Consider the following 19,632-nt stretch of genomic DNA (forward strand, 5'->3'; position numbering starts at 1 on the left):
TTTTTAAGCCCTTTCAGCGTCGGTTTTCGCGAAATTCGCTACCGACGCTGATCAGGGCGACGCTAAAGGGTTTATATGAACCGACGCCATATGTACCCCTATGGCGTCGGTTATTAGCTGGGAACCGACGCCATAGGGGTACATATGGCGTCGGTTCCTAGCCAATAACCGACGCCATATGTGGCGTAGCAACCAACGCCATATGTACGCGAATTTCAGTTTTTTCATTTTTTTTAATTTAATTATATAATTTTAATTATATATTTATTAATTTATATATTATTTGATTTAATTTAAATTACATATTTATTTAAATTTTAAATTACATATTTATTTAATTTAATTATATATTAATTACATTTTAAATTAAATATTATTTAAATTTGAGTAAAAACATAATTTGATTTCATAAAAGTAATTAAATATTACACAAACACTAATGTAAAATTAGTTAAAAATATTAATAAGTTAATAAATCTAACTACAAGTTAATCTATAAAAGTTACATAATGAAGAAAAATTCTTCGACCTTTCAACCTCAATCGTCACCGTGAATCACCGCCATCAATTGTTCGATCCACTTTCGCTGTAGTGGTAACAATTCTGTTTTTGGATCGTATTGCTTCTTACCCCCAAACTGTTAAATAAATTAAAAATTTATATTAGTTTATGTATATGTATATTATATATTTGTTATTATAGAATTTATATACTATAATCAATAATTAAAACTTACAGCTTTTTGATCTTGTATGTAACGGCTGGGGTTGGCACGTGCGACGATGTCAGTGATATATTTCAAAACATAAAAACCGCATTCTTGGCTTTTAGGTTGTCTTGGACAGTTTGCTTGGTTAATTCCTTGCCACGGGCCAAGATAGTCATGTGCGTTCCCTATATACATGAATGCCCTATTTGGGAAAATTATATTAGCATTTCAATTTGTTAGTTAATTTAAATTCGTTACATAAGAAGTCATTAAATTATTACCTTCCGATCATTTGTTCTATTACTTCGGGAATTGGGCGGCCACTTATAGGGTTTAAATGGATAATTTTCCTTGGCGTAACCACCACTAGCGTCCAATGCATCCTAGAAAATTATATTGGAATATAAGTAAGATAGTATAAAAATAATTTGAAGACATAATATAGAAATGAACAATTAGCACTAAAGAATTTAATAAAGTTTACCCGATATTCCAAGGAATAAAGAACATTTGGTGGTTGTTGTTCATTAATGATAACCAATTAGCCAATCGTCTTGTCTCATCGTCAAAAGACTGACTCTGTTCTTCATCGTTGATCCCATGCACTGTGAGAAGCTCTGGGTCGTAAAACTTGAAAATTTTTCTCAGACCGTTGATGCTCTCCCATATGTGCCTGCCAAAAAAATTGTTAGTGCCTTATAATAATTTAACTATAATTTGATATAAGGTTAATTAGATTAAAGAAGAGTATACATCATTCCAAACAGCATTCCCTGGTTGCCGATGTAGTCACACGTAGCAACCTGCTGCAAATCCTCTCCAGATAACGTGATCTGGGTACGCGATGCAATGAATCCTCGGGGGACAGGAATTTTGATTATATCACGTTTATCTTTGAGCCTTAGGAATTCATGAATCATCCATTTTAGCGAATTAGGGATCAACGCCATCTTCTCTTCCGTGAACAAGTCATCTTCCCGTGCACCACGACCTTGTGGAGAAAGCATCGGAGCTTTCCCCTTTGACGCATCACGTCTTGAGGGCGGTTGAGCGAGTGGACCCTAAACAAAACAGAACATAATATATATATATATCAAATTTTATCCAAATTCTACCGAAATTTCGGCAGCATAACAGTTGTAATTGAATGACCCCAAAAATTTTGAACATGGCTGTATAACGACAAATAACACACTGTCACCATTGTCCCTTTCCCCCTTAATCCTCTATCAACATCATCTGGGTCAGTTCTTGGTTTGCTAATTCCTATTGCCTCAACTCCAGCCATGTACTCTGAACAAAATTCCACAGCCTCTTCAGATATGTAGCACTCAACCATACATGCTTCTGGCCGATAGTGGTTACGCACATAACTTTTAAGTACCTTCATATTTCTTTCAAATGGATACATCCATCTCGCCCACACCGGCCCACACAGCCTTGCTTCTCTTACTAGATGAACCATTAAATGGATCATGATGTCGAAAAAAGATGGCGGAAAAAACTTTTCCAGGTTGCACAATGTTTTGACTACATGTTCATGTAATGCATCTAACTTATCCAATTCTAATTCCTTCCCGCACAGCCTATTAAAGAAAATGCAAACATGTGTCAAACACTCTCGAACATTTTTTGGCAAGACTGATCTAATGGCAATTGGAAGTAGATGTTGCATTAACGCATGACAATCATGTGATTTCATACCCATTAGTTTCAATTCAATCTCATTCACCAAGTTTTTGATGTTAGACGAGTAACCATCGGGTACTTTCATATTTGCAAGTGATTTGCAAACTGTTTGTTTCTCTTTTTTGGACAAAGTGAAACAAGCAGAAGGCAAATATAAACGTTCACCTTTCTTCTCAGGTGCCAGAGATTGTCTTATACCCATTTCAACGAGATCTAAACGACTATTTAGACCGTCCTTAGTTTTGCCGGGAATATCAAGTAAGGTACCAATAATAATCTCACACACATTTTTTTCAATATGCATGACATCCAAACAATGTCGAACTAGTAGACTTTTCCAATATGGAAGACGAAAGAAGATTGACTTTCTTTGAAAACAACCATTAGTTTTTTTATTTTTTTGCGTCTTTCCATACTTAAAATCTACAAGTTGAACTTGTTGGAGAATTTTTTCCCCAGACAGTGGCAAAGGAGCCATATAACACATCTTGTGTCCATTTGCCAAGCGACGAGCCGATGTGTTAGTGCAACAAATCGGACAACCTTCGTAACCTTTTGTGCTTAAGCCTGATAAATTACTGTAAGCAGGGAAATCACTGACAGTCCACAACAACACAGCTTTCAGATTAAAAAATTCTTTTTTAAAACCATCATAGACCTGAACCCCATTCTCATAGAATTCTATTAAATCGTCAATCAATGGTTCCAAATATACATCGATATTATGTCCAGGTTGTTGCGGGCCTGATATCATTAAAGAAAGCATGTTAAATTTCCTCTTCATCACTAACCAGGGAGGAAGATTGTACATAACTAGGAAGACAGGCCATGAACTATGACGACTACTTAGAGATCTATGTGGATTTACTCCATCCGCAGACAGACCGAGACGAATGTGTCTTGGTTCAGATTTGAATTCAGGATTTATGTAGTTCACTTTTTTCCAAGCTTGGGAATCTGCAGGATGTCTGAGTTTTCCATCTTTCACTCTCTTGGTCTCATGCCAAATCAAATTTTCAGAATGTTCTGCACTACGATATAATCATTTCAGTCGCGGAATCAAAGGCATGTACCACATCACCTTTTGGGGGATAAGTTTCCTATTCTCCTTACTCTTGTTTACTTTATGGAGGGATAAACCGCAAGTCGGGCAATAATTCATGTCTGCATATTCCTTACGATATAAAATGCAATCGTTCGGACATGCATGAATTTTTTCATACTTCAATCCTATAGAATTTAACGTTTTTTTCACTTCATAAGTAGATTCCGGGAAGCAGTTGGCAAATGGTAAGATATCTTTAAAAGCAGCTAAAAATTGAGTAAAACATTTATCGCTCACTCCATTTTCTGCTTTTATGTTGTAAAACTTTACCATTGTTGGTAATCTTAGTTTTTTACAACCATCGAACAGAGGTTTATCAGCATCACTAAGAAAATTATCGAATTTCTTCGGATCATTAAGAAATTCCTCCTGTGCTTCGTTAAGCAAGTCCAATGGATAATCATCGAAATCATTACCCTCGATATCATCTACCCCCCGCTTTCCTAATGGATATGGATCATTAGGTAAATGTTCGCCATGGTAATACCAATTAGTATAACTTCTATTGAAACCTCGTAAATACACATGGTCCTTAATCATTGTAATATTCCCTTTAGATACATTACAACAATCTACACACGGACAATGAATACGATCGTGATTTTTAGAATTCTTTAAGGCAAACTCTAAAAATGCATCGAACCCTACTTGAAATCGTAGTGTGTCTCTCTCCTCACGCATCCATGATTTATCCATAACAAAAATCCTATCCAAAAAAATTCAGTATTTAGTAACTAATTATAGCTACTTACTAATTACACAATGTAACTAACTAAGTTTCTCACAATTTATTCATATTAATTTATAAATTACTCAAATTCTCGTTTTAGATTAGTTCATATTATTAGGTTGTTTTGTTGATTAGAATGTTGGTAAAATGTTAAATATTTTTAATAAAAAAAGTTGAGGGGAAATGTTTTTGGTAAAGCAATAAGGGTATTAACTAATATTTTCCCCTTTTAATTAACTTTTGCTCTTTATTGAAAAATAAAAATCCACATTGAACCTCTCAAATGAAAGAAAAAAAAAATAAAAAAAGAAGGATTTTATATGTTTATTTTGTTAATGTATTTAGTAACTAATTATAGCTAGTTACTAATTACACAATGTAACTAACTAAGTTTCTCACACAATTTATTCATATTAATTTATAAATTACTCAAATTTTCGTTTTAGATTAGTTCATGTTATTAGGTTGTTTAGTTGATTAGAATGTTGGTAAAATTAAAAAGTTTACATAAATGTGAATATTATTATTTTTTATGTGACCTAACTTCTTATCACTATGTTATAATTAACTAGTTATTTGTATTATGTAAATATTATGAATGGTTTTAGTAAGATTTATCCTAATTCTACCGAAATTTCGGCAGCATAACGGCTGTAATTGGACGTTCCCAAAAATTTTACAAGTGCCTAAAATAACAAACAAAACAGATAAACAATACAAAATTAATCCACCCATCCGACCGCAGTACATGTATTCGCAGAACCTACTTCACTACGGATGAATATTTAAGATATTCAAACTCAACTAACATGCATTGATAATTAATTATATAATAAGAAAAAGTTAGTTAAAGTATATACCTATAATTGCAAGCCCAAATACGCTACACACAAAATTATGCCGAACCCCTACAATATAAAGAAATACAACGAAATTACAAAATTAATTATTTCATTACTTATAACTAGTTATAAAAAATTGTAACAAGTTCCTTAGTTACTAAATTATACATACATATATATAATCAATTATATCTCACACTATTATCTCAAAAAAATAAAATTATATCACACACTAATTCAATTTTAAAATTTTTATTTCTAAACTAATGAAATCCCTCCAATGTCATTTTATTCACAATAAATATATATTACAAAAAATACATAAAATACAATTACAAAATTTATTTCCATAAAAAAATATACACACACTATATACACACAATATATACACACATTATATACAAATATTCAATAAAATATACAAATACATATATATACTATACATTGAGGTATAAATTATTACCTAATAACCGCAATCCGACGACCACCGTAAAAAATCCCGACACTATACACATAAAACACAATAATATTACTAATAAAATAAAAAAACTCAAATAATAATTTACAAAAACAAAAAATAAAACAATATACATAATACAAAAAGAATAGAAGCAATATTTATACCTTAAACGAGGTTGAGATTGAACAATTTCTCAAGAAAAATGGGTGGCCGGATTTCAAACCCAAAGTTTACTATTTGGGTTCGGATGACACTTAAAGAGGCTAAAAAATCAAAACTATTTAGGTGTATGTTATTAAGTAAGTATCGAAAATGGAGGATTTTAAAAAAAAATGGGCTAAAAAGGTTAAGAAATGGGGGAGATATGGTGGTGAGGAGGGGGCTGCGGCGAGGGTTTTTCTGGGTTAGAAGCTCTCTGGTTTGCTGGTTGCTGAGTGAAGTGGGAAGGAAGAAGAAAGGTCGAAGAGTATATACTCTGATCGACCCTATGGCGTCGGTTCCTTCATAGGAACCGACGGCATAGGGTACACGTGTCGACGGTATGTACCCTATGCGTCGGTTCCTATGCAGGAACCGACGCCATATGGTAGTTCAGAAAAAAAAAATAATTAATTTCCAACCGCCTCTAAATGGTATAATGCAATTTTATACCTACGGTTTTTATCAAAAAACCGCCTCTAAATTTCAATTTCGAACATAGCGGGTATTTTCACACCCTTTAGCTTCCCTTTTTATAAATGGGGTTGAAAAAACTGCCTCTAAAAGCTAATATTGTAGTAGTGTATTAATTTAATTAATTAGGTCTTAAGTTTTGTAAAAAATATTCTCATAAAATCAGTAAAATATTAAAAAGTAAATTTAATTAATATAATATATAATTTATATACTAAACACGTGCAGAGCACGTGCAACTTACTAGTATATATAAATATATATTTATAATTAGTGTACATTTTTGTATCTCATTTTTTTACAGAAATTAAACTTGTTTTTTTTTTTTTATTTAAACTACTATTTGTTTTTTTGTTAAAAACAACAGGAAAAAAAAACCTGTTTCATCAACATCATCATGAAAAAAAAAAACAATGTAAAAAATCATAATCTAAAAAGAATACACTTTAAAAACTAGTTTCATCAACATTGAAAGAAACTAATAATTTCATTAAGAGAATAAAAAAAAATATTTCATTAACAAGATAATGAAAAAAAAATTACAATCTAAAAATGATACTAACTTTAAAAATCAATTTCATTAATATTAAAATAAACTAATTATTTCATTAAAAGAGGCAAAAAAAAAAATAGTTTCATCAATAACATAGTGAAAAAATACACAATGCCTAATAACTAAACTTTTACAAACGATACTAAATTTAAAAACCAGTTTTGAACTTATAAATTTTATATCAATACCTTATAACCAAACTTCTAACTTCATTCTTTATTTTGACATTTAATTTTTATTTGCTTGCTCAAAAAATAGAATTGATTTAAACATATATTATGTAGCAAATATAACAAAGAGAAACAAAAATTAAAATCAAAGAGAAAAAAAGAAACAAACAAAATTAAAGATACAAAAAGGCAATAAAACTATAAAAGAATAACAAAAGAAACAGTGGAATGTGAGAAACCAGTTAGTAAAACAACCAAAATAAAAATAAATAAATAAAAACTAGTTTCTTAAAACTCAATTATGAATAACAATAAAAAAACCAGTTATGAAAACTAGTTACTTTAAAAAAACCAGTTATGAAAATAATAAAATAATATGTATGTCAGAAACTGATTATTTAAATTAAAATAAAAATTGTTGTTCAAATATCATACAATAATAAAACTGGTTTTATACAAACTAAAAAAAATACAATAATATCATAAAAATAGAGCAACCCATTACAGAACAGTTAAAACCTGTGAAACCAGTTTCGACACTATAAAAAAATCATAACAAAATAATATGTATGTCAGAAACTGATTATTTAAATTAAAATAAAAATTGTTGTTCAAATATCATACAATAATAAAACTGGTTTTATACAAACTAAAAAAAATACAATAATATCATAAAAATAGAGCAACCCATTACAGAACAGTTAAAACCTGTGAAACCAGTTTCAACACTATAAAAAAATCATAACAAAATATAAATGTTAATTATAAAGTTAACTAATACCAGTTTCATCAGACAATCAAATAAAAAAAAACACACACACACACAAAAATACCAAAAAAAAAATACTAATCACAAATATAATCAAAACAACACACTATGCATAGCAATATTAAAAAAAAAATATAAGTGTAAGTTTCGAACCTAGAAACAAAATAATAAAAAAGTAACTTTAAATAAAAAATTTGTAATAACATAATGAAACTATTAATTTTTTATTCTTTTAATGAAATTATTAGTTTCTTTCAATGCTGATGAAACTGATTTTTAAAGTTTGTATTATTTTTAGATTATATTTTTTTATATTATTTTTTTTTCAGGATGATGTTGATGAAACTGGTTCTTTTTCTGCTGCTTTTAATGAAATAATTAGTATTTAACAAAAAAACAAAGAAAAAAAAACAAAGAGTAGTTTAAATAAAAAAGAACAAGTTTAATTTCTGTAAAAAAAAATAATATCTACAGTTGAGATCATTTTTTATTTATTTTAATGTTTTATTTTAAAAAAAAAGAAAAAATAAATAAAAAGAAACACAAATTTAAAGTTTTTTATGGCATTCCTCATGACTTTTTTCCATATTTGTAAATTTTTTTAAAAAAATGTCATATTTAGGGTAATTAAGTTTTTATGCCATATATATCAAAACATATCTTCATTTTCCCATATTTTTGTAAATAGCCCTTTATTTTTTTATTCTTTTAATGCCAAATAATTCTCACCTTATCCTATGTGGCATACTATAAATAGGTAGTAATGGCTTCAGAAAAAGATGATGCATCTTATTCCTTCAGAGAAAAATCTGAGTGCCTTCTACCTAAACCTAGCCGCCACCCTTCCTCTCTCTTCTTCACTATTGAAACCGAACCCCTTGAGTGATAGAATGAGTGCCCACACACATCAAGTGGTACCTCAATCATAGTGTGGAAGATCGTGAAGAATCCAGTTTCAACAGAAGGACATTCGGGCTCAGATCTTGGTGATACTCTGCGACAGAAAGGATACAAGGGTTAGGGATCTGAGTGGAAGGAGACATTATATTTCGCTGCAACCACTGTAAGGTTTCTCATACTTTATATGTGTTTATTTATAATCGTTTTAGAAGTTCATATTTAGGATGTTAAACAACATACTTGTTAGTAAATCTAAGATCCTGGTAAAATATTTTCAATAGTGAGTAAGTGGTATTTGTGTAATTTTTTTCATTTAGGCTGTATATTTGTTTATTTGGCCAGGTGAAAGTATTTTTGTAATATTGTTACTTTTTTTTGGTTAAAACTGAAAAAAAAACCCCGAAATTAAATAAGATCCAAAATAATTACTATGATAAACATCAAAAGCAATAATATTAGGACTATTTACAAAAATTTGGGAAAATGAAGATAAATTTTGATATGTATGACATAAATACTTAATTACACTAAATATGACATTTTTTTTAAGAAAACTTACAAATATGGGAAAAATTCACGAGGAATGTCATAAAAAATTTTAAATTTGTGTTTCTTTTTATTTTTTTTTTCTTTTTTAAAAAATAAAACACTAAAATAAATAACAAATGATCTCAACTGTAGATGCTTTTTTTTTAAAGAAATTAAACCTGATTTTATTTAAACTACTGTTTGTTTTTTCTTTTGTTAAAAACTAATTATTTCATTAAAAGCAGCATGAAAAAAAATCAGTTTCATCAACATCATTCTGAAAAAAAAACAATATAAAAAATTATAATCTAAAAATAATACAAACTTCAAAAATCAGTTTCATCAATATTGAAAGAAACTAATAATTTCATTAAAAGAATAAAAAAAATTATAATCTAAACACGATACTAACTTTAAAAACTAATTTTATTAACATTATAAGAAACTAATTATTTAATTAAAAGAGGGAAAAAAAATAATTTCATTAATAACATAATGAAAAAATACACAATGTCTCATAACTAAACTTTTACAAACGATACTAAATTTAAAAACCAGTTTCGAACATATAAATTTTATATCAATACGTAATAACTAAATTTCGAACTTCATTCTTTATTTTGGCATTTAATTTTTTATTTACTTGCTCAAAAACTAGAGTTGATTTAAGCATACAATATGCAGCAAATATAACAAAGAGAATCAGAAATTAAAATCAAAGAGAAAAAAAGAAACAAAGAAAATTAAAGAGACAAAAATACAATAAAAACTATAAAAGAATAACAAAAAATACAGTGGAAGAATGTGAGAAACCAGATAGTAAAACTATCAAAATAAAAATAAACAAATAAAAACCAGTTTCGTAAAATAATCAAATAAAAAAATTGAAACTTAAAACTCAATTATGAACAACAATAAAAAAAACCAGTTATGAAAACTACTTACTTAAAAAAATAAATTATAAAAATAATAAAATAATATGTGTGTGAGAAACATATTATTTAAAATAAAATAAAAATTGTTATTTAAATATCATACAATAATAAAACTGATTTTATACAAAATAAAAAATATACAATAACATCATAAAAATGGAGCAACCCCATTACAGAACAGTTAAAACCTGTGAAACCAGTTCCGACCCAATGAAACCTCTTTTGACGCTATAAAAATCATAAAAAATAATAAATGTTAAATAATAAAGTCACTGAAACCAATTTCATCGGACAATCAAATAAAAAAAAAAAAACACATACAAAAATACAAAAAAAATATTAATCACAAATATAATCAAAACAACACACAATGCATACCAATAATTTGAAAATAAAATATAAGTATAAGTTTCTCCTAGAAATAAAATAATAAAAAAGTAACTTAAAATAGAAAATTTGTAATAACATTATAAAATAGAGCAACCCCATTACAGAACTCTCAAAATATGTAAACCAGTTTCGAACAATAATTTAGAAAAAAAATACTAACAATAATAATAGAAAACAACACATAACAATAATTTAAAAACATAACATATATGCGAAAACCAATTTCAAATTAGAAAAAAAATAATAATATAAAGAAACTTAAAATTAAAAAAAAAAAAATCATAAAATGAAGCAGTCCCATTAAAAAACTTTCAAAATCTGTGAATCCAGTTTCGACCCTATAAGAAAACCATATAAAATTTATGAAACGAATCTTGACCCTATAAAAAAAAAATTATCTGTTGGATTTTGTGCCGTAAATAAAACACATTTCAATATAATCAGATTTACTTACTAATAAAGATCAGAAATAACATTTTATGTTGCATGGTTCACATGATTTCTTTCATGATTATATATGCATATAATGTAACACCCTAACTAACATAGGCGTATTACGTGATTTTTAAACATGCTGTGCAGCTCGTTGCTAATCAACGAGATTTATGGAAAACGTGATTAATTAAAGTTTTTTTGCTTTTTAATTAAACTTATAAAATAATATTACAAAAGACTCGGGATCCCGATTACAAAATTATTTACAAAAAGATTTAACTGTTTATAAAAAATAATTGTCGCCTAGCGACTAGTTACAAAATCAGCCTCGTTGTCCCGAGGATCGTACTCTCCAGGCCTAACCGCCCCGACATGTACAACCTTCATAAGCTAGCTCACGGTCCATCAGCTTTAGCCTTGCCTTTACCTACACATAAACGTAGAACTGTGAGTCGATAGACTCAGTAAGAAAAGCATAATAATACTCATACATAAATCCCAGTCATGATCAGACGCCCATACCCCTGATCATAACCCTAACTGCCGTGTCCAACACGATACTGAGTCCCGCTACTGCCGTGTCCAACACGCATCGAGTCACTACCGTCGTGTCCAACACGGTGCATCGAGTTCGAACGTTCATAGGGACGGTACTATTGACACGTAACAGCCTGATCGGTCGAACCGGTCATACTCCGCCGTTGGTCATACTCCACTGTACCGACGTGATACTATATCCACACGATCGGCCGAACCGGTCATACTCCGCCGTCGGTCATACTCCACTGTACCGACGTGTTACTATATCCACCGATCGGTCGAACCGGTCATACTCCGCCGCCGGTCATACTCCACTGTACCGACGGATACGTCAATAGTACGGAACCACCAACCAAGTGTCAGCCTGATCGGTCGAACCGGTCATACTCCGCTCCGGTCATACTCCACTCGTACCGACGTGACAGGGTTGGATGGTTCGAAGCCAACATACATAACTAATGTAATCTAACAGGCTTCCTACATGCACGCTAAACATGTAATCTACATATGCATACTGTTATACTAATCTTACCTGGATTCCGAATTCAGGTGTGCCAGTCAACCTGACTGGAACTTTAACTGCGCGGCGGATTACAGGCTCCTAAACCATAAAAATCACAACACTATAAGTGACACGCTAAATCACTTCCCGAGGACTTAAACTAGGAACTAAAAGTTTCCCTATCGATAAAAAGCATGGCAATACCCCTTAAAACGTAAAATCGAGAAAATCTAGGGTTTCAGAATTTTCCCCAACCGGCAGACCGGTTGCCCAACCGGAATTCCGGTTCTGGGAAAATTCAGAACCCCATCCGGAATTCCGGATGCACAACCGGAATTCCGGTTCCTCGCAGGCAGCAAACATAAAAATCCATATCTTGCTCAAATCAACTCCAAATCAAATGAAACCTTCCAGACCTGTTCTATATAACCCCTAGAACATTTCTAAAGCTTCAAAACCACCCAGAAAGCACAAAAGCAAAAATCACCATTAAAGCTCAAGCTTTGAGTTCTAAACTCAAACTTGAGCAAATCTAGCTAACATGCAATCAAACCAGCTTGAATCTACTTAAACATGCTTAAAATAGCTTCTGAAATCAATAACAAACATCAACAACATCACAGCAACAGATTCAATCATTTCTCTTTGAAAACCATATTTTTGAGCTAAAAATTCCAAACTTGAGCAAAGCAATTAACATTCATTACTAACAACCTAAATAACTTCAAATTAACATGCTTAAATCTCAGAAACAACAACAAGATCACAGCAGCAACAATATCAAAATTTCATGCATGCATCAACTATTTTCATCATAAATTTCAAGAAAACAAGATAAGAAACTAAACAAAGAAATACCTCAATGAGAATCACTTTGATCTTGCTAAAACCACTTGAATCAACCAAGAAAAACCCAGCCCTTTGCACAGCCACAACCAGCCGAGAGAGAGAGAGGAAAAGAGAGAGAAAAGCTTTTCCAATTTTTTCTATTTTTAAACTTTGTAATTTTTTGAATGAAATGAAAATAATAGTCATTACCCCCCATGTAATCAGCCAACAAATAAATAAAATAAACACTTAATTTTTCAATTAATAAACTCACTAGAAGACAAAATACTAATGGGGCGAAAAGACCATTTTGCCCCTCCACACTAAAACCACATAATTCACACTAAAGGGGTATTTTTGGGAAATTCTAAATTCCCGGCCATTCCCAACATTCCCAATGTCTAAAAAACCGTCCCAAACTACTAACATACTAAGTTGTGATTTCTACTGAGCCAAACACCGAGTTCCAAAATACCGGGCACCGGAAATGCAAAATATGAAAACTACTGAATGACATAGCAATGCATTTCTGAATTCAATAATAACAGCATAATAAATTATTTAAATAGCTATAAATAATTTTCATAAATAATCATGATTAACTGCTAATTTCCAAATTAAACTAAGCGGTCTTTACATATAATATATGAATTCTATTTAAGTCCAGAACATATGAATTTGTTTATGATTATAGTGTTATCAGCACAGTGGAATATAATCTTAATTATATGTTCGAAAGTTTATTCCCTGATTTGTCAGTTCACTGGATTTAGACTGGCATGATATAATCAGTGATAGGTATTCTTACACCTTGGATAAGTGTTATGTCCTTTCCAGGGTATTGGCAAAGTTTACCAGTATCGGATGTATGGAGTATACATCGGAAGGGACCGATATTGAACTTTGATTAGATTTGTTAAATTTACCGTAATATCTATTCAATTCAATATCACCTGTTGATCCTAGATCAAATGATCTTAATCCTGATATGGTTAGGTTCGATCTCAAGAGTATTATACATGTTCTTTGATTTGTTAGTTAAGCCTACTTTTGGGTCAGGGTGATACGTACATTTTGGGAACATGATAGTATAATTGAGTGGGAGCGCTAACATAAATATGGAGTCTATAACTTCTATAGGAATTTAGAAGTGAAAAGATGATATCCTTCGAGCTTGGCTAAACAGAGATAAAGGGTGGAGATCTCATTTCACTTCGCTGAAATATCATTTATACGGAGCTAAGTGTTTTAAGGATAAAATACATTGAAGGTGTAACGGTAATTTAGTGCCTATTCAATGTAGATCATCTATTAGAGGGTCATTGATCAAATTAGGATTATAACAATAGATAACTAATAGCGTATCTATATCGTGGAACATTTAGAGCGTTCTATATGACTGAGAGTGCAATTTCAAGTTCTAAGTGTGGATTCAATAAGGAATTAATAAGTTAGGGAATTTACTTGGTAAATTCGGTTCGACTTATTGGAAGCTCGGTTATATAGGCCCATAGTCCCCATACTAGTTGAGACCATTCTGCTTGTAAGACTCAGTTAATTGATTTTAATTAATCAACTATAATTCTAAAGTTAGACTATGTCTAGTTTATGAATTTTCACTAAGCAAGGGCGAAATCGTAAAGAAAAGAGATTCTAGGTTTATTTATTAATTAAGAGACTTTATATGTCTAAATTAATAAATATATTAAATGGAAATATTATTTAATAATTAATTTTTAGTTATTAAATAATTAGAATTAATATTTAAATGGTTAAATTGAAAAATTGGCATTTTTTAGAAAATGGGATTGAAAAATAACAAAATGGCAAAATTGCAAAGTGAGGCTCATTATCCCTTATATGGCCAGCCACTTTGTATAGGGTTTACCATTTATATTTTTCATTATTTTAATGCCATACAATTCTAACCTAAACCTAGATGACATTCTCTAAATAGAAAGTGATGGCTTCAGGAAACTATGCACAAGCATCTCATTCCTTTCAGAGAAAACTTTCTAGCCACCACTTCCCTTCTCTTTTCCTTTTTCAATTTCGAACCCTAGTGATAGAGTAGTGCCCACACACATCAAGTGGTATCTCAATCATAGTGTGGAAGATTGTGTAGAATCCAATCAAGAAGGAGAATCAGCATCAAAGGAAGGAGAGAAAGAGATCCAAGTTCAGATCTTGATTATGTTCTGCTACAGAAAGGAATCAAGGGCTAGAGATCTGAACTGAAGGATTCATTCTGTTCCGCTGCACCCAATGTAAGGTTTTCTAAACTTTATATGTGTTTATTTCATTATTTTAGAATTCATATTAGGATGTTAATGAAACATAGATGGTAGTAAATCTAGATCCTGGTAAAATATTTCCAACATTATCTACACCCCAAAAATTTTAAAGACACCCCATTTTAATAATTTTATTTTATATAAAATTTATATATTTAATTATACTAATTTTTTTTAACTTTTTTTTTATTTCATATTCTTAAAAATAATACCTATGAAAATAAAAAAAAAAATTATATTTTAAATATTATGACAGAAAATTATATAAAATTTTCTTAGAAAAATAAAAAATATATGTATACATGATTTAGAAAAAAAAAATATGAAAATAAAATAAAAATAAGTATTGAAATTAACATAAAATAATACAAGGAAAAGATTTGAAAAATATATTAAGAGTAATTTTTAAAATTATATAAGTATTTTCTAATAGGGTGTACTTATCATTTTATAGGGTGCAAATAGAACTCATAAAAATCTATAAATTTAGTTTTGACTCTATAAAAAAAATAATATGCAAACTTAAAATAAAATAAAAAAAGACAAAACACAACAAAAAAATGAAGCAACCCTAGTACAGGAAAACAGAGATGTTCAAAAAAACACAAAAATCAAACTAAGGATTGTAATTATAATATTCAATCTCATATTATAGAAAATCTTATTATAAATTGAAAGAAATATATCAAGACATCAATCTTGTTAAAATATACAAATTATACATAGATTAATTCTAAATAAACTACAAAACTTCTAGAGAAAAATATATTACTTTTATTATTCATGTAAAAGATAGAAAAATAAAGGAGAAGTGCTTTTAATTTTTTTCGTAAGAGAGAACAAGAGTGTTAAAAAAATGAGATATAAAAATGTACACTTATTATATATATATTTATATACACTAGTTGAGAAAAAACCTTTCCATAAATTTTAAAAAAAGAAGCAATTAGAGGCATGAAATTAACATAGTAAAATTAATTTAATTGTTCAATAAAAATGCTCATTAATTAAAAATATTTGACAACTCTAAAAAATGACCTAATATTAATGTATATATCAAAATGTTGAACTCTTTATTAATAATCATAAATTTTTTTACAAGTTTTTCAAAGCATAAACCCTTACATTACATATTATGTATTAGAATTAAATTTCAAATAGTAATATCCAAAACAATAAAGAAAGAGGTCTAAGGTGCTCATTTGTGATAATTAAGTTCTCATCAACAAAACACTTAATTTGCTAGAAACCCTAAAGGGTAATTAGGAGAAATAAACTTTTGGACAAAGATAGTATACCTTGTTCAAATCATGGTAATCCCGACTAATCTACACTCCATATTTTATGAGTGATTGTTGTTATATTATTTATAATAATATAATATATAGATTAAATATGTGTAATAAACTAATAATATGTAACATATGACTATATTAGTTGTCATCTTTTTGTAACATTTGGGGAGTTGTTACTATGAGTAACCTCCACCGTTATCAACAACATTAAGAGTGTAAAAGATGTTACACACCTTTATTTGAAATTCTTAATGCTATAGGAGTTATAGTGTGTGTAGGAGTTACATTTGAGTCCATAACATCTATGGGGTTATGAGTTTGAATTTCAAATGGTGATGATATCATAAACACTACATAAAGAGGTCTAAGGTGCTCATTTTGGTGATGAAGTTTTCTATCAAAAAAAGCACATTGCTAGAAAACCCTAAGGCTTGATAATTCCCAAAGCTATTTCCTAGAGAGTTCCCTTAGTGCTTAGAGTTAGGGGGAAATAAGCTTTTGGACAAAGGTGTAATACCTTGTTCAAGTCATGGTGATCCCCACTAATCTACACTCAAGGTTGTGAGTGAGTGTTTATATATATATATATTATTCTCTTGTTATATATACATATATTATATTACATGTGTTCATATCTTCTTCTACATTTCTTATATATAATATATATAGTGTATATATATTGTATATTATGTTGTAACATTTATTTAATCTCTTTGTTGGTCCCTGTATTGTATTACAATAGAGTTGTAATATTTTGATTTTCTTCCATTGTAATAATATCTCTAACAATTGTTTATCTTCTTCTTTGTAGATTATATTATATGTGTTATATAGTATTGTGTAATATTTTCATTTTTTACTTTTTTTTTATATAAATATATATATTGATGGAGGGAGAAAATAATAAGTTTGGGAGTAAAAAAGTAAATATATAAAATAAAAAGTTTTAGGAGAGCAACAACCCTTATGTTATAATATGGCTCCGTCAGTGTATATAAATTGTAATTTATTTAATGATTAATCTCTTCTATTATTGGTTCTTGTATTTTATATTTGTTATAAAATAATATAAAATAATATAAAGTAGATGAGAGGAAAGAAGAAGAAGATGAAGAGAGAAAGAGAAAGTGAATGAGAATTTCTAAGTTGTTTATTCCAATGGGGTGAACCCCTATTTATACAAATACAAGAGTGAGATATTAAGAAACTAAGAAAAAGGGAAACTAAGGAAAAGAGGAATGTTGATTACAATTCATGGTAATAAATAAAAGATTTGGACATCCACATAATTATTAATATTTATAACACTCCCCCTTGGATGTCCATAATAGCTGCCTTATTAAAAATCTTGCTGAAAACTTGGCCAAAGGAAAAAGAGTATAGTGTAAACTAACTCCCTCCCCCTCATTTAGGCATTTGTGGAGATCTTCTAATCAACGAATTTCGATTTTGTCTGCCGTCTTCTCAAATGTTGATGTTGGTAATAACTTTGTGAATAAGTTTGTAAGATTGACACTTGATTGAATATGTTGAACACCAATATGCATTTTCTTGAAGCGTATAAAGAAGAATTTCGTGAAATGTGTTCTAACTCTATCTTCGTCAATGTACCTCATTTTAGTTGAACGATGCAAGCAGTATTATCCATAGAGAATTGCTTGGGTTGATACTTCTTTATTGAGTGCAATCCATATGTTTCCCGAATATGCTATGCCAATGATCTCACTCACACACATTCTCTACTTGCTTCATAAAATGCAAGTATGTTAACATGATTTATAGTTGCCTCGTTAAAAACCTTGCCAGAAAAACCCAGTGGGACAAAATCTGAGCTAGGGAAAAAAGTACAATATACATTTCATATTCATAATTATTTGCAAGTTGCCTCGTTAAAAACCTTGCCAGGAAAACCCATTGGGACAAAACCTGAACTAAGGGAAAAAGAGTGCAACATGAATATGTCTCCCCCTCATGCACATATGATCCATAATTCTTTTGGTGATAATATATCTCATAAGATTATTGTTATCACTTTTAAAATATCACCATATATAATCTTTGATCATATATTTTCTATAACTCTTCCAGAGTATGCATGGACTTCTAAATTATAGATGAGGGGTTCGTGGAACATTAGTCTTTATCCAACTAATTGTATCATTCATGTGTGTACACAACTTTGTTCATACGAAAATTTAAAATTTCAAGTAGATATGAACATAACACATTAATGGTACTACAAATTTTCATTTGTGACAATGATGGTACTCCAAGACTATATATTTATTCCATCTTGTTTTATGATCTTAATTTCCATATCAAATGATCATATACCTATAATTCTTGATACATATGAAGTACTTCAGGACTTCAATACTAATGAACAAACTTTATACATTAATATTTCTCGAAATACAAAAGAAATAAAAGTTTGTTCTTCAATTAATCAAAAACTCTTCAAGAGTCTATCACAACGTATAATTTACGTATTTATATTGCATAGACAACCATAGGTATTTTTCAAATAATAATTTACTTACATGTCTTTATTTCATACAAAGATCTTTGTCATATAGTGCGCGCGACTTTGAATTTATATCACTTAAGACATGTATTAAATTCTTCTAGAATTTTTAGATAAGGCTTATTTCAAATTCTCACTATATTAGGAGCTCCAAATAAATATCATTTTGTTGCAACATTTATGTGACGCTTATAAATCCTCATAAAATATATTCCAGGCTATAATCAAATCATGATTATATTTTCTCAGTATTTAAGCCTTACTTCAATCAATCTCATGTCTATGCAAACTTTGTACAACAATTCATTATGTACAAATACATATATGCAAATTTCTCATTAGAAATATTTATTTGCACACCCTACAGGTCTTACTTCACTTTATGTGAGTAAATTTGCTTGGATTGCGTCATAATATTTTGGCCAAAAATCAAAATGTATGTCGATGATTCTCGACAAATCTAATACCATGATCCTTGCTATCTCATGTTAGTTTATTGCATATGCAAACATTCAATATTTATTGTCGATAAAAATTTCAATAAATGATAATTTCCTCCCATATTGACATAACTTATAGAGATCTCTTTAAATTACATATTTTTCAAATATGTTTATCATTTATAGGTACCTTTATAGAATCACTTCAGGGATTCAATTATGATCAAATGTTTTATGTCTAACTTCTCTTGGGAGTCTTTTCGAGTACAGTTTTCATCACGATTATCATTTTAATACTTTATAACATTAAGGTATCTCCATG

At 29.5% G+C, this 19,632-nt stretch overlaps 1 protein-coding gene across 1 annotated transcript; it reads right to left on the bottom strand.

The window, feature by feature from the left end:
- Positions 1-274: 274 nt before the first annotated feature.
- Positions 275-5,812, bottom strand: LOC133038833 (uncharacterized). Its single transcript, XM_061117213.1, has 7 exons — positions 5,539-5,812; positions 5,094-5,141; positions 1,463-1,770; positions 1,194-1,382; positions 991-1,092; positions 737-911; positions 275-637 (listed from the first exon to the last, which is right to left on the bottom strand). Exons 3-7 carry the CDS (start codon positions 1,714-1,716, stop codon positions 539-541), a joined length of 819 nt encoding a protein of 272 aa, XP_060973196.1. The 5' UTR covers positions 1,717-1,770; positions 5,094-5,141; positions 5,539-5,812; the 3' UTR covers positions 275-538.
- Positions 5,813-19,632: the final 13,820 nt, after the last annotated feature.

This window comes from Cannabis sativa, chromosome 6 (genome assembly GCF_029168945.1).
Source record: "Cannabis sativa cultivar Pink pepper isolate KNU-18-1 chromosome 6, ASM2916894v1, whole genome shotgun sequence".
NCBI classification, from domain to species: domain Eukaryota; kingdom Viridiplantae; phylum Streptophyta; class Magnoliopsida; order Rosales; family Cannabaceae; genus Cannabis; species Cannabis sativa.

Coding starts and splice junctions, on each gene's coding strand:
- LOC133038833 (XM_061117213.1), bottom strand. CDS start 1,716: ATGCTTTCTCCACAAGGTCGTGGTGCACGGGAAGATGACTTGTTCACG. Junction 1,093..1,193: donor TTTATTCCTTGGAATATCGG/GTAAACTTTATT, acceptor ATAATTTTCTAG/GATGCATTGGACGCTAGTGG. Junction 638..736: donor ACATACAAGATCAAAAAGCT/GTAAGTTTTAAT, acceptor TTTATTTAACAG/TTTGGGGGTAAGAAGCAATA.